This window comes from Danio aesculapii, chromosome 2, assembly GCF_903798145.1.
Source record: "Danio aesculapii chromosome 2, fDanAes4.1, whole genome shotgun sequence".
In the NCBI taxonomy this organism is placed as follows: Eukaryota; Metazoa; Chordata; class Actinopteri; order Cypriniformes; family Danionidae; genus Danio; species Danio aesculapii.
The window spans coordinates 34,076,613-34,092,925 of NC_079436.1; the positions used below are offsets into that span (position 1 = coordinate 34,076,613).

Consider the following 16,313-nt stretch of genomic DNA (forward strand, 5'->3'; position numbering starts at 1 on the left):
CTATTGGAACTTGCATGAACCCAAGATTCTCACAGAAATCAAGATCCAAATAATAATTAATACCAAGTGGAAACAGGACCTAAGTTAACATATATTTGAAGATTTCAGAATCAAGACCCTCTAAAGTATAGTAAATCGGACTATTTCAAAGTAGCGTCACTGCGCAAACAAACGTTATGAATGCATGTTACACTTCCGACTGTACATTGTGTATTCTTTTTCTTATAATGCAGTTTTGTGGTAGGGCATGTTTTCATTTGCCATCCACTGACAGTCGGACAGCGGAGTAAAACAGTCTCCTCATAAAAGTAGACTCAGTAGACTGTTATACATACAGTACAAATAGTGTAACTAGTCTCTGTTTACACCTGGTAATGTGTTGTCATCATTATAATCACAAGTGGATGACACCAAATACAGGTATAAGCTGGGTATAATGAAACATGTTTTGAGCTTTTCCCCTTTAGTCCATTTCCAGAGATATTAAAACCATGCAATTGGTTTGCCTTGTAGTGTAAATGCTCATGTGGTCAAATTAGTTTGAACAGCCACAAAGAAAGTCACCTACTCCTCCTGCTGACATAACACATGACTAATTTGGGACATTTTGTAAGGCAGTGCACCAAAAAATAGGGGTTTGATACTTCTGGTTTCATAGGAATTACAACTGAAGAAATGCATCTGAACATGTTAATGCCAAATTTGAATGCATATCAGCTTACTTCTATTATTCTTATAACTGCTATCATCATGTAGTTGCAAAGTTGGTTACTTTACTGCTTTCTACCTGAAATCTTGAGAATTACAACTGTAGAAATGCATCTGAACATGTTAATAATGCTAGGTGTAAATTTGAATGCATATCAGCTTACTTCTATTATTCTAATAACTGGTACAGTAGCTGACATGTAGTTGCATAATTGGCTACATCACTGCTTTCTACCTAATATCCTGAGAATTACAACTGAAGAAATACATCTGAACACGTTAATGCCAGATGTAAATTGGGATGCATATCAGCTTCTATTATTCTAATAACTGGTAGCTGGCATGTAGTTGCAAGGTGACTTACTGTGCAGTATATTCAACAGAATGTCTAAACAAGTGGAGCATCAAAACAAAGCATTACCTTTTCAGAAAGTGCAATGTTTAGAATGAGACATCAAGCAAATTCAAGGATGTCTGTAAGTTATATAAGCAAGCTCTTTTAAAGCAGACATCTCTGTTTTGATTACGTATTTCTGTTTCTATTGAACTCGCAGATGCTTCCGTATTGAACAACTTCAGAATTTAAATGTCAACTGCTGCTAGAGCCTTGGAACAAAGAAAAACTAATGCGAGCGCACATCTCTTTCCATTCACAACAGAAAAATCCCCATCGGTGCTGGCAGTATGACTAAAGACCATAGAATTCACTCTGCCGGGGATCCTTTGGTGCAGTGTTAACCCCCAGAGGGGAGCGGTGCCCATGGAGGCAGTAAAAGGTACAGTGCTCGCTGGTGTTCTGCTCTTGTGATGTACAACTCACTTGCTCCTCCTGGAATTCCTGATCTGTTATCATATCAAAGGAGAAGGTGCAGTGACCGGCTGAAGTACTGTCTTTGCGGAGGGAGGTCAGTGATTTTGTTTACACAATGTGAAGCACATACAGAATAGTCGCCTACACCCAGACACCCACACGGACTCTTTGGCTTACAGGACAGCCTTTCAAACAGTGCTGGCAGAGGCTCGTCTCCCCCTCACTGAGTCCATCACTGTGCTGTGGGCCTTTCTCTGCCCAGCTGCTGTAGGCATGCTGGGTTCTGAATTTGCAGAGCGGAGAGAGAGTTGGACAGAGTCGGCTGCGTGACGGCGGGGGGCAGAGGAAGCAGGCGAAAAGGCCAAACACCCCTGGAGGAGTTGAGGTCAGACACAGTAATGCACCAAACACACTTTTCTGTACTGTTGTGCGTTATGTGGTCTTGTTTTATGTGGACGTACACATTCCTTTAAGCTGAAAACTCCCCCTTTTATACAGTAGATGCTATTATTTGTAATTCGGGTCTGGTTGTGGCTGGGTGTTTGGTGTCTCCTAGATTGAGGCTTATTTTGGCTGGTTTGGATGGGACACTATGAAATCCATTTTTTTTCCCCTAAAGTTCTGTTTTATTCTTAATGAATTCTGTTTTTTAATAGTTTTTAAGTACATTTTAGTAATCAAAAAGAATGTCCGCTTAATTGAAATCAAACTTTACATTTAATTTAGAAAGAAATTAGCAAAGTGCATATTTTAGAAACCCTTTAAATTGTTTTACTTCTTAAACTATACCAAAAAATTAATTATTATAGACTTTTATTTTGATGGGTTGTTCTGAGATGGAGTTTCCGTGTGTACGATATGTGATGATAGGTTAAAAATCACATCTTGGATGATGCTGAGTTAATAAAGCATTTATTAACAAACAAGGAAAAGCTTAGGGATTAATATATGCCCAAATTATAAAATATATATTATAAAATATAAATATATATATAAAATATAAATTTCAATAGTTTATTAATGTGTGTATTTATCATTTACCTACGCATTCTGAATGAACCAAAAAAAAAAAAACCACCATTCATTTATTCATTTTCTTGTCGGCTTAGTCCCTTTATTAATCTGGGCTCACCACAGCTGAATGAACTCGCATTTAAATAGTCTCTTGCAGCCAATTTATCCGGGACTTGTTTTACGCAGCGGATGCCCTTCCAGCCGCAACCCATTTCTGGGAAACATCCACACATACTCATTCACACTCATACACTACGGCCAATTTAGCCTACCCAATTCACCTGTACCACAAGTCTTTGGACTGTCGGGGAACCCACACGAACGCAGGGAGAACATGCAAACTCCACACAGAAATGCCAGCTGACCCAGCCGAGGCTCGAACCAGCGACCTTCTTGTTGTGAGGCCCTAAAAACCCACCAACTATTCTTAAATAAATGCAATTGTAAATAATGTAATACTTAATTCAGTGGTGAAAAATTAATCATAAAGAAAGTATGAAAACACAACCATTAAGTAGATTATTCATGTGCTTGTAAGACAAAAATACAGCGTTTGTAGCTGTATTTAAAAACTGCCTACTAACATCTATTAATGTAACGTTAATGCTTAAAAAATAATGAGTTACTATTTACTACTAATTACTATTTACTTATGCTTAATAAATGATTCATAGTGTGTAGTTACTGTATTATAAAGTGTTACCTGTTTATGTTCTCATATAGTTAGGCGCCAGAGAATGGCTAGAGCATGAGTACCAGATTGCGACTGTTAAACCAAACTGCGAAATTCATCCACAGGTAAAAATATCTCACATTTAAATAGTCTCTTGCAGTTAAAAACACAACATAATGTGATTTTATTCACACTAGTACTTTTAACTCTTTCCCAAGTGTCAAGATATCTAGTCAATTGAGAGGCCCCACCATCAGTGTGGGAGGTAATGCATTACAAGTTACGTGAGTTTTACATAATATTCCTTTTCTAAGTAACGAGTAAACTACATTACTTTAAAAATATATATAAGTAATAATTATAATATAAGTAATACTCATTCATTTTCTTTTTGGCTTAGTCCCTTTATTAATTAAGGGTCGCCACAGCGGAATGAACTGCCAACTTATCCACCATATGTTTTTTACAAAGAAGATGCCCTTCCAGCTGCAACCCATCACTGGGAAACATCCATACACACTCATTCACACACACACACACACACACACACACACACACACACACACATACACTATGGTAAATTTTAGTTTACCCAATTCACCTGTACCACATGTCTTTGGACTTGTGGGGGAAACCGGAACACCCGGAGGAAACCCATGCAAACACGGAAAAGACATGCAAACTCCACACAGAAATGCCAATTGACCCTTCCAAGGCTCAAACCAGTGACCTTCTTGCTGTGAGGCGTATGTGCTACCCATTGCACCACCATGTCGCCCCATAAGGAATACAATTCGAGTTATTTTTGTTGAAAATGTAATGCAAGTCACTTTTTAGTTTAATTAATTAGCTTTTAAAAAATAAATTGCTGAATTAAAATTAAAGTATTCACAATGAATCACACAGTCAATGGGAGAATGTGTTCATTATTTTGAACGCATCGAAGAAAAGGAAAAGGGGAGTATCTCAATGGAACAAAAGTAGCAAACGCACTTTCAATAATCTGTATATATGGCATGTAAAGCTCTGGGGTCAGGACATTCTCAGATAACATTATTCTATAATATATTTTTTATATATGTGTGTGTTTTTTTAAGGTAAATGTAGGTTTCACAGTGAGTTGTTAATTGCAGAGCTCCTCTAATAAAAGGCAATTTAGGTGAAAATCATTTAAAATCCTGGCAGCAAAAGAGTTACTTTATTTAAAAAATGTATCAAATTCCATGACACTCTAATTCCTCAATTCTTTTTGTGTGTTCTGTATCACGTAAATCCCTGTGCCCTAGTTATGTAAGGGGTATTTCGGCATTATATGTTAAATATAACAAACAAATGTGTATCTGATTCATCTCAGTCAAACTATTCCCCATTTCTGTGCATTGATTGTCTGCTTGGAGGCAACAGCAAGTGATAGTAAATAAGCAGGAAGATCAGACACATCTCCAGCACAAACACAGCCTTGATGCCTCTATCATGCTGTGTTCAGCTGGTCCTGTACCTGTGCAGTCTGTCATGAGACAATAGGAAGAGGTTAGCGTCAACCTGAAATTTGCCTTCTGAATTCCTTAACAGAGGAAACAGGCTAAAGGGCCTTATACCCCTTGTGGAATTTAGGTCAGTCAGAGTAAAAAAAGAAACACTTTACTGCCTTGTTGCGCATGTGTTTATGTTGTGAATTGGTATGAACGCATAGAAATGCAGAGAAATTGATATTTAATATGTACCGTATTGAATGAATGATGTGAGAGCAGCATACCATGCGCATGTAATTAAAGCAGTCAGGTGATGAATAATCATCAGTGTTGCTCTTTTTCAGAATAATGATGAGTTTTGCTGAGCGGGGTGCTTTTAACAACAAGGTCACAGGTTTGATTCTCAAGGAAAATATTAAATAAGACTGCATTAAATGGTGTAGCATAGTTAAGGCATTTCAAAATGCAAAAAAAGTTGTAGTAAAAGTGATCATTATAAAAAACTAATTAAAAAATTATTATATTAAAAAACTTCTTGCTTAAGTTAAAATGTTATCTAAAGATTTTGTAGGTTTGTGAAATGTTTTGCTTTTTTTTTCAAATGTTTAAGTAGTTAATATTTTGTTTTTATTTGGGTATTTTATAGTACATAAATACATTTTAAAATGTTTTCTTGACAATTAACGTTAAATATGTTAAACTTTTATAACTTTGCTAAATTGATTGTAAAATTATACATTTATATAAATTTGTTAAATTGTTAAATTAAATGTTAAACCAGTCTCTGGGTTTGTTTATATTTAACCAGATTTGGGTTTAAACAACCCAGCATTTATTAAGACTATTTAAACCTAATAATTTATTTATTTATGTGTGTCTGCTGCAGTTTATGTGCAACACTTTAATATATGAACAATTCAGTTTGAAATTTTATCTTTGAATAATGGCATCTTATGTTTATTCGTAAACTAAACTCAAACCATTAACAAATGTAAAAAAGTCACTTTTTTCAAACATTTCAGCATCAAAAGTTGTTGTCTTCTATAGTCCCGAATAGCAATTAAAAAGCATAAATTTAAAATAATAATAAAATGTGAATGAAAAAATATGAAAAACTGTAAATATGAGTTTTTTTACAATGAATATAAATAAAATATTTGCTTCCTTAAATTATTATTTTTTGTTCCCTAATAAAATATTCAGAATGAAAAACAAAAACTTGCTGCTTGCAAATTTTCTGAAAGTTGATGTGACACTGAAGACTGGAGCAATGGTGTACACAAGTGTGCATTTAAAAAATATATAATAATAATAATAATAATAATAATTACTATTATTATATTAACAGTTATTCTGGATTAAAATAATATTTCACAGTATTTTTGTATTTGTCATCAAACAATTGGAGATATTTATTTTATAAACCCTTTAGGGAAATGCAATCTTTTGAACCATACTGTTTAAAACAAACAGTTTTTTTTTCTGATGTTTGGTATTATTTTACAACAAAATAAAATAAATTCATTTAAATTTTAGATTAGGCTTTGTTAATATTTGCAGGTATGGGTTCAAACAACCCAGCATATTTTGAGAATATTTGAACCTCATCATTTATTTATTTATTTATTTATTTATATTTGCGTGCGTGTGTGCGTGCGTGCGTGCGTGCGTGCACGTGAGTGTGTGTGTGTGTGTGTGTGTGTGCGTGCGCGCGTGTGTGTTTTTGTCTTTGTTTTATTAACTAAAGCCAGCATGAGAGAAGATAAAGTTTTGGCCTTTTTCTATCACATGACTGCACCTGTAAACTCAGCTATGATATCAACACCATGAGCCACATCGGATTAAATTGATCTGCGCCTCATCACAACTGAGATGTCACTGCTTTTTGTCTCTTTTTTTCATTTCTTCCTGCTATGTTGTTGTCAGGGCTTCTCACTGTGCTTTATTTGATCTGTCACATGACTGACGAAAGGTCAGTTTGTCTGCATGAAATCTGCGCCCACACTATCCTGCAGAAAAATCCACACTTTGCTGCAGAAACTAACACAGGTTTATGTAGTTTTACAATCACTACGAATTTAGACAAGTTCATTTAACGTTTTATAATCAACCTTCATGTTTTGATGAAGATTGATTCGTTTTTATGTTTCTAGTTAACATTTAATGAGCGATTTGCATGGTTTTTCTCTCTGTATATAGTGTTGTGATAAAAAAAACTATGTATGATAAATCACGTTATACATTGTGAGCATTGTGAAGTTTCATTCATTCATTTCATTAATGCAATTGATGAAATGGTGTGCTGCTGCAGTGCATATGCAACACTTTAATATATGAACAATTTGGTTTGAAATTTTATTTTTGAATAAAGGCATCTTATTTTTATTCGGAAACTAAACTCAAACCATTAACAAATATAAAAAAGTCACTTTTTCAAACATTTCAGCATCAAAAGTTGTTGGAGTAAAGATCAGGGTCACATATAAAAAACATAAATTAATAATAATAATAATAATAAAATGTGAATGAAAAATATTAAAAACTGTAAATATCAATATTTTTTAACAATATATACAAATAAAGGTTTTGTTTTTTCAAAAAATGTTTTTTTTTGGTTTCCTAAAAAATATTTAGAATGAAAAACAACAACTTGCTTGCAAATTTTCTGAAAGTTGATGTGACACTGAAGACGGGAACAACGGTGTAAACAAGTGTACTTTTAAAAAATATATATTAAAACCAACAGTTATTTTGGATTTACAATAATAATACTTAATAATATTTCACAGTATTACTGCATTTGTCATCAAACATTTGGAAAACTTGGCTGTAAGATATGTATTTTTTAAACGCTTAATTGGGAAATCCAATCTTTTGAACCATACTACTTAAAACAAACTGTTTTTCTGGTGTTTGTTATTGTTTTACAAAAAAAAAAAAACGAATTAATAAAATTTATAACAAATTAACTAACTGATTCTAGTACTCATATGTACATCATGTCTTTCTGATGATACGTTAAATCAAGGTCCCGACTCTATGTGGTCATTTAAAATCCCATGGCACTTCTCGTAAAGAATAGGGATGTAACCCCGGTGTCCTGGGCAAATTCTCCCCATTGGCCCTTAGCTATCATGGCCTCCCAATCATCCCCATCCACCAAATTGGCTCTATCACGGTCTCTCCACTCCCCTATAGCTGGTGTGTGGTGAGCGTACTGGCGCCGTTGTCCTGTGGCTGCCGTTGCATCATCCAAGTGGATGCTGCACACTGGTGGTAGTGTGGAGAGACCCCCCCCCCACCCACACACACACACACACCTCAGTTGTTGTGAAGCACTTTGGGTGTATGGCCATACATAATAAATGTGCTATATAAGTACACACATTAAATTACATTACATTACATTACTTTGGTCAAGTTTGATTGTTTTTAAATGTGCTTTATAAATAAATGTTGTATTGTATTGTAACTAACTAATTACACCGTGTTTACACTAAAAGTGGAGCAGTGAAAATAAGTTATTATTTTGATTGTAATTTTCTGCAAATTACAATAATCAAAAACAATTACTCTAATACAATAATCACAGCACAAACCTGTAGATTTTGTAGCGTGTGGAGAAGCCTTGTTGGAAGCGCTCTTTGAACTCTGTGTATTCTGGACAGCGATGGAAGGGCCCTTTATCAGACAGGAGCCAATCCAGCTGGCCGCTGCTCCGGCCGGAGATGGAAGAGAACGGTGAGGTCTTCTGGTCCAGACGCTCAGCCAGAGCCAGAAACCAGCTCAGAGGGCCCAGAGGTGCCCAGTGCCACAGGAGCATCAAGAGGAACCATCTAACAACCGCAGCTCTCTGCCAACACATCGCCATCCTGCCCCTGGGCACCTGGCGCCAGCATTCTTCTGCCAATCCCTTTGACCTGCACAGAAAAGAAGAGAAGAGCCTTTGATTATGAGCGTGTACGTAATAGTTCTCTTTTGAGTGCAATTTAGGACCCTATAGCAGAAGTTTCAAATAGAGACTTGAGTAAAGCGTAGCAAAGCACAGCTGTCTGAAGTAGATTCTGATTGGTCAAACGTGGCATTGGTGAATGTGTTATTTTCATTGATATGGATTTTACACAATGGCCATTTACATGACATGAGGAACATGTTATGCACACTTTATTGTTTGTTTGCTTGTTTTTAGAAAGGAAAACTTTAAGACACTGTCACTTTATCTTATTTAAAAGAATTTTGCACTATATACAGGTACTATACAACTGTGATTTTCACTCATAGCCATGCATCCTTAAGTGTAATTGAATTGTATACAGTTTATTTTTTATTTTTACTTATATCTTTTAGATTATACAGTGTATGTAATTGTATTTATTGTAATTTCTTAAAAAAAAAAAAAAAAAAATATATATATATATATATATATATATATATATATATATATTAGTGTATCTGTTATGCACCTTGGGTCTGAAAGTGATGCAATTTCGATTCTCTGTATGTCCCGTACATGTGGTTGAATTGAAAATAAAGCAGACTTTGACATTAAAGAAAAAAATAGTTAAATTATGCATAATTTGCTGCCGTTGTATGAATGACTTGTAATTATAAAATACATAGTAAAGTAGCTGTAATCTGGTTATGAAAATTTGCTAATGTAATATAATCAAATTGCAAGCACCATATTTTTGGAATTTGACAAATAATACAGATTAGATTTGTGACTGCGGACCACAAAAGCATTTTTAAATTATACCGTTATATCTTTGGCAAATGCAGAAATGTCAAATTTTATACTATTATGCCAAAAATCATTACAATATTAAGAACAGATCATGTTCCACAAATATATTTTCAAAATGTCCTATGTAAACATATCCATCCATCCATTTTCGTCTGCTTATCCTTGTAAATGTATTCGCCATGTATATTTTACAGTATATATTGTTGATATATTACATAAACGTATATTTGTTGAATAGCACTAATAGACAAAAGATGTTTCGATATTGTTTTGTAAATATCAAAACATAATGTTTTATTAGGCGACGCTTGGTGCAGTAGGTAGTGCTGTCGCCTTACAGCAAGAAGGTCGCTGGTTCGAGCCTCGGCTCGGCCAGTCGGCGTTTCTGTGTGGAGTTTGCATGTTCTCCCTGCGTTCGCGTGGGTTTCCTCCGGGTGCTCCTGTTTCCCCCACAGTCCAAAGACATGCGGTACAGGTGAGGTTGGGTAGGCTAAATTGTTCGTAGTGTATGTGTTTGAATGAGTGTGTATGGATGTTTCCCAGAGATGGGTTGCAGCTGGAAGGGCATCCGCTGCATAAAACGTGCTGGATAAGTTGGCGGTTCATTCCGCTGTGGTGACCCCAGATTAATATAGGGACTAAGCTGAAAAGAAAATGAATGAATGAGTGAATTAATGAATGTTTTATTAGTAATATGCATGCCTAAGAGCTGAATTTAAACAACATGAAGGTACATACCGAGCAGGCACACAACGTCATAAGATGTTAATATTAGGTCAGATTTAGGTTGTGATGTTGGGTGACCAAAATTAAATGGATGTTTTTTACAAAGACATCAAATTATGTTGATATTTGGTTGTTTTTGATTCTGTTGGTAAGTGACCAAAATCCAGCATTTATTTGTCAGGTATGGCAACCAAAATCCAATGTCTGATAAATGTCAGTGGTAACATCTGCACAACAACGGCCACCCTTGTGTAAACACCCCAATATGATTTTGGTGTTGATATTATTAAAAACCACAAATCCAAAAAAATAAATAGATGCATTTTGAAATCAGCTTTTCAGAATCTAGTTTATTTAGCACCTCCACTTTTTTGCTGGTTGTATTAAAAAGACCGAAAATCTCAATGATTTTGTGGATGTATTTTGTAGAAAGGTACGTCATGTATTAATAATATTGTGGCTCAAAAAGGAACATGGATAAATAATATTATTAGAGTTTGTATAGTGAGTGTGTGTATATGCTAATACCTTTTATTCAGTTTGTTCATTTGTCTGTTTTATTAATTGTAATTTATTAATTTTAGACATGGCTTATACTGTATGCTGTACAATAAAAGTATGTGGAAAATAACTGACCTGAAAAGTGTTTTTAAACTAAATATTGATTTGTATTTGTTTTGCACATGCACTTGCTGAATTATTTCAAGGAATAAATTGCAATATTTTATGAGTAATTAATAAATTAAAATAAAACATTCATATTTCATTTACCAAATAAAACATTCATATGATTCATTTACCAAAAACAAAAATATAACATTACTCCAGATTCACAATATTTATACAATTCATTATTCTTTTGAGTGCCTTCCTGAGATTTGGTATGGCCTCATCTCGCAGAACATTTTCTGGTGGCATCACTGTGCACAACATCAAGCTGTAACATCATTAGATGTTGATATTTGGTTATTTTAAAGTTGAGCAGGAAAGTGACCAAAACGCAACGTTTGTCTGACGTTGGACCCTGATGTTGGTCTGAAAGAAAGTTAAGTTTTGACTTCACCTGATTTTCATTTCTACCCAAAATGCAGTGTCCCACAACCTTGGGGTACAACATCAATCTAAAGTAATGTTGACGTCCTGTGTCAGCTGGGTAGTTTTCTCCTTTTTTTTTCTCTCAGATACCAGATTTGAAAATAGTTGTATTTCTGCCAAATCTTATCCTATCCTAGCAAACCATACCTCATTGGAAAGCAAATAAATTTTTCAGCTTTTAGGTGATTTATTGATCTCATTTTCAAAAAAATTGACCATTATGACTGGTTTTGTGGTCCATAGTCACATATATTCAATTCCTACACAGCACTGGTAACAATCACTGTCTGCTTGTACATATATGATAGAGTAGACAAATAATGTATATAAAAAAATAAATACACCAATCTCTCCTCACAATTTTTTATACACAGGGAACTTCCCTTAGTTTCCAGTTTTTAAGCAGATCTGTGTCTGTGAGTCATAGTAAACACTCAATTATTTACAGCCGCATTGATAAAAAATTCAACCTTGAAAATCATGTTTGACGTGCATGTCAAAAAATCCAAGGGCCACAAGGGACGCTTACAGTATATTAATGAGTTTGCATAGATTATGTAGAGCGCAGGTACATGCTGACTTTGGCAATGCCTTCATGCACAGATGGATATAATATCAAGCGATTAGTTCCATACAGGGGTTTGTTTTCATTCCCCCACATTCCTTTATAATCCGTCTTTAAATCCATGAGGAAAATGGCTTTTCTGAAGCACTAAATGCAGGTTTGGATTCCTAATGATGTATGAACTACCTTACGCTCATTTCTAACTGTGGCAAGGGACTGTTGGTAGATTAAAAAAAATAAGCAATTAGTGAGGAACAGATTGTATGAAACATATAAAAGGTCTTGAAAGAGGCAATAGCCATAAAGGACCTCGTGTTATGTACAGTAATAAGTTCCATTTACCCAACAAAACCTTCTTCGGCACAATTCATTAAAGCAGCAGTGGTCATCAGGTCACAGAGATGATTTCTTTGTGTGTGTTTTTTTTCCTCCAATTGCTTTCTAAAAGAACATCTTATTTCCTCGCTCTGTCGTGTAGTTCTAATATACAAAATATGATTATCCCCATTCCTGCAGCAAAATATCATTATTTTACAGGTTTTTCTCTCATCTTCTTTGTTTTAAATTCTGCAATCCTCTTATGGCCTCATCTTGAAATATCTAATTCTCTGCTTCTGCATTTTCTTTTTGTCTGTTTTATATTTTTTCTCTTTTATTATTTCCAGTGATTTATTGAATCAGCTTTCTTGTGTTGTTTTTTTCTTCCTTTTTTATAGTTCTGTAATAAAGTGACCAATTATAGTGTAGTTTTGTTTGTAAGAGGGAAGTATTACTATTATTGTTGGTGATGTTGTAAATGTAATATTATCGTTACTATATATTAGGTTTGTAAGTCAATAAAAATATAATTTTATGACTAATTTGGTTAATCAAATTGCTCGGATGGTAAGAATAGTCCTTTTTACTGAATTTATTTTTATTTATGCTGTTTAATAAGTAATTGCTTTACATTTACAGCCTTTTAAATGTGCATTGTATTAGAAGAGCAACAGAGCACAATCTAATCTCTCTGACACAAACAGTACACCCACACTTTACTGTAAACAAAAGGTGTCAAAAATAGCAAATGCCAAACCAAGTAGAAACAGAGTAATAGACGTAATCAGATTAAATTAACAGCGTAAGCCAGTAAAAGGGGTACATGATGAAAAGTATATATACATGGAACCAATTCATCATGGTCTGCCTTTTTACTCGGGTTTAGTTTTAACTGCTCTCCGGGAGAGCTAAATGACATGCTATTTGTCAAAATTACTATAGCAACTTCATCTAAAATATGGTCAGGAGTTTATCATTCATTGAATGTTTCTCCTCTTTGATTTTCGCATTTTGTGCTTTTATATGCTTGATAATTGCTGTTTTAGCATAAATATTTTAAGTGATAAAAGTGTTTTTCAGCCATACCCCTTTTCAGATATAGGCTACATATACTGTATTTTAAAATTTTCAATACCACATACACATTTCTGGATATACTCTAATAGTGAGAAATAATTATATGCAGCTATTATAATATTGATATAAATATTAAGATGTAAAGATATATTAAGATACATTAAATATTGAGATATAAATCTAAAAAAGGTTCAAGACTTTTGCACTGTACTAAATGTTTAATCAAATATACATTATAGTTATTATAGACCATTTTGAGGGATGTAAACAAAAACAATGGTCCCAATGTATTTCCTGTTTTACGTTTTTAATTTCTAAAGCTTCCGAGAATCCAAAAAGAGCCGCATATTGATAAATAATGTTATGATAGCTGTTTTAATGTCAAGTAATGATTGACTTTCCTCTTGTTACAATTATGAAATAGTTTGATAACAAGCAGGAAATGTTCATGGGCTGATGACATGACCACGTTGAAATAGTCTATAACCACCTAATATAAAGTGTGACTGGGAAGTTCCATTCATAATGTTTCTCCTTTGGTAAATAGAAAAATATCTTGTATTGCCAATCATAACCAGTAATATAGCAAAAAGTTTTTATATGTCAATTTAACAATACCTTCACAAAACTTTTGTGTTTGGTTTTAAATCCTGCATGAACCAAAAGTTGCAACTTTTTTATCAGTCTGAGGATGTGTTTACAACTAAAATGGGCTATTGAGTAGGGGTGAGGTTTTATATTTGTGCTCCTCCTCTCTCCTTGCGCTCATCCTTTACTCCCAGCAAACTAGTAGTCAGAGGCCATGGCTAAACATATTTCGCCCAAGCCATTAAACTGATGTCATCAGAAAACTATTACTATAATAGATTGTAAACAAATGGCCAGATTTTGATTAAAGATCACCAAAACAAACATGCATGGATTAATTGTTCACCTGAAGAGAAACAATGGGTGCTAGCAAAGTAAACATTGTAAATTTTGATTCACACAATTAGTGTATATATTTAATATACACTATATATTTAATATATATTCATCAAAGCCATAACAAAGTGTATTATGCACATTCCACAACGTTCCAAAATTTTGTAACATGTTGTACTCGGTATTGTTTCTTCAACTAGTCTGCAAGTCTCAGACATCCTTAAAAAAACACTAAACGTCTGCACACATACACTCCTGCAGTCTTCAATTGCTGTTTTCAATGTCATGTGCTTGCCTATAGACTATAGACATTTAACATCCATGCGCTCAACATCACTGCTATCACAAATTAGTGTAGTTACAGTAATACAGAGCCGATAACATTATCACCTTCAAAAATAAATGCATTCTGTAAAAGGTTTTCAAAAGCTTTGTTTTTGAACTTCAACTCTGAAAACTGGACTGACACCGTTTCAATTTACTAGAACTTCTATGTTAAGCTGCTTTGACACAATATCTATTGTAAAAGTGCTATAGAAACAAACATGAATTGAATTGAAATTAGTTTTTACAGATGTGGCTACTGAGAATGCTGGAGTGAATGAATGTGACCACACACAGTGCTGCAGTATTGTGTGGCACAGCACAACATGAGCTGCGTCTCAAATGGCACACTATGCACTATGTACTTATGCACTTGCACACTCAACAGCATAGTATGTGTATGTTGTGTCATCCCAAATGGAACACTAATGATTTTTTACTAAGCGAAAAATTCAAACCATTTTCCTGATGACGATTGACAAATCATTGAAATAAATGACCAAACTATTAAATAATACCTGTCATGTGTATTACCGCATTCACCATCGGGAGGCGCTATAATAACTCTCGTAGGAGAATTTTGCTTTCACCATCCAAAATAAATAAAGTAATCCAACATGTGCGCCCGATAGCTCCGCCCCTTCCGCCACCTGAGCAAAGCTGCGGTCGTTGAGTGCGTGAAGTGTCCATCATTACACACTTTATTTTACTGGTTGAATGAGTGCATCATCCGGGTAATTAAAGTGCACTTATTATTTTTGGAGTTTTCAATGTGAATGCACTACTTTCGCTATTTATACTACAAAATGGCGTAGAATAGTGCATAAGTATGCGATTTGGGACGCAGCTATGGTCTAACACAGGAAAGATATGATCAGCAGGGGGCAGTTATGTATACTAGTGAACATACTGTACTGATATACTGTAGCAGCCAGAGCATCTTAGTGGTGCTGAGCAGTGTGACGCTCCGCTAAGTATTTTGCTTCATGGCTAACTGCCCAAAGCAAGTGTTTAGGTAACATTTCGCTCACGCTCACCGGTAAACCAATATTCTCTGATCCTGCGCCGCCATAAAATTTCCCTAGTAGGCTAACTTTTTTTTATGTACATTTTAGTCAAATTAAAGCACTGCCGTAAAATAAGTTTCTGTTTCAAAGTGGCATTTTTCCTGTGCTTTTTTTCTTTCAGTACAGTTTTTAAATAATATTTTAATAGGCCTAAGTCAGGGGTCACCAGACTTGTTCCTGGAGGACCGGTGTCCTGCAGATTTTAGCTCCAACCCTAATCAAACACACCTGAAAGAGCTAATCAAGGTCTACATAGGTATACTTGAAACACCCAGCCAAGTGTGTTGTGGTAAGTTGGAGCTAAACCCTGCAGGGAAACCGGCCCTCCAGGACTGAGATTGGGGAACCCTGGCCCAAGTAATCAACTGTGTATTTTTTTGCCTATTTATTTAGGCAGCTGTGTGTGTTATCTTATACAATAGTTTAACTGACTGTTAGCCTATTTTAAACTATGGAGCTCTGAACATAATTCGAATTAAACAATTGCTCACGACCACGTCTTATTAATACATATCCTTGGTTTAATTAATATTATACTTTAATAATTAATTATGAAATCGAATAATTTGTTCCTCGTTTTGTCCTACTAAAACTATGAAACAGAATTCAGATCAGCAAAATGCTATTGTCATCTGAAAAATCATTAAAACACTTAAAAAGTTTAGCATTTTTTATTAAAATAGTGTTGTGCAACCATACCAGATACAATAACCCTAGCATTTTAAGCTTCAAATTATTGCCAGGATTAAAAAAGGATGACTTTCAACAAGCCGTACTCACCAATTAAATGCTGTT

The 16,313-nt window shown here is 34.6% G+C and overlaps 1 protein-coding gene across 1 annotated transcript in view; it reads right to left on the reverse strand.

Annotated features, from left to right (window-relative positions):
- brinp2 (bone morphogenetic protein/retinoic acid inducible neural-specific 2) overlaps positions 1-16,313 on the reverse strand; it is a 187,617-nt gene that overhangs the window by 103,245 nt on the left and 68,059 nt on the right. Inside the window, exon 2 of the mRNA XM_056477930.1 lies at positions 8,278-8,598. Within this exon, the coding sequence (XP_056333905.1) occupies positions 8,278-8,549 (272 nt within the window). The 5' untranslated portion in view covers positions 8,550-8,598. The remainder of the gene's footprint in view (positions 1-8,277; positions 8,599-16,313) is intronic.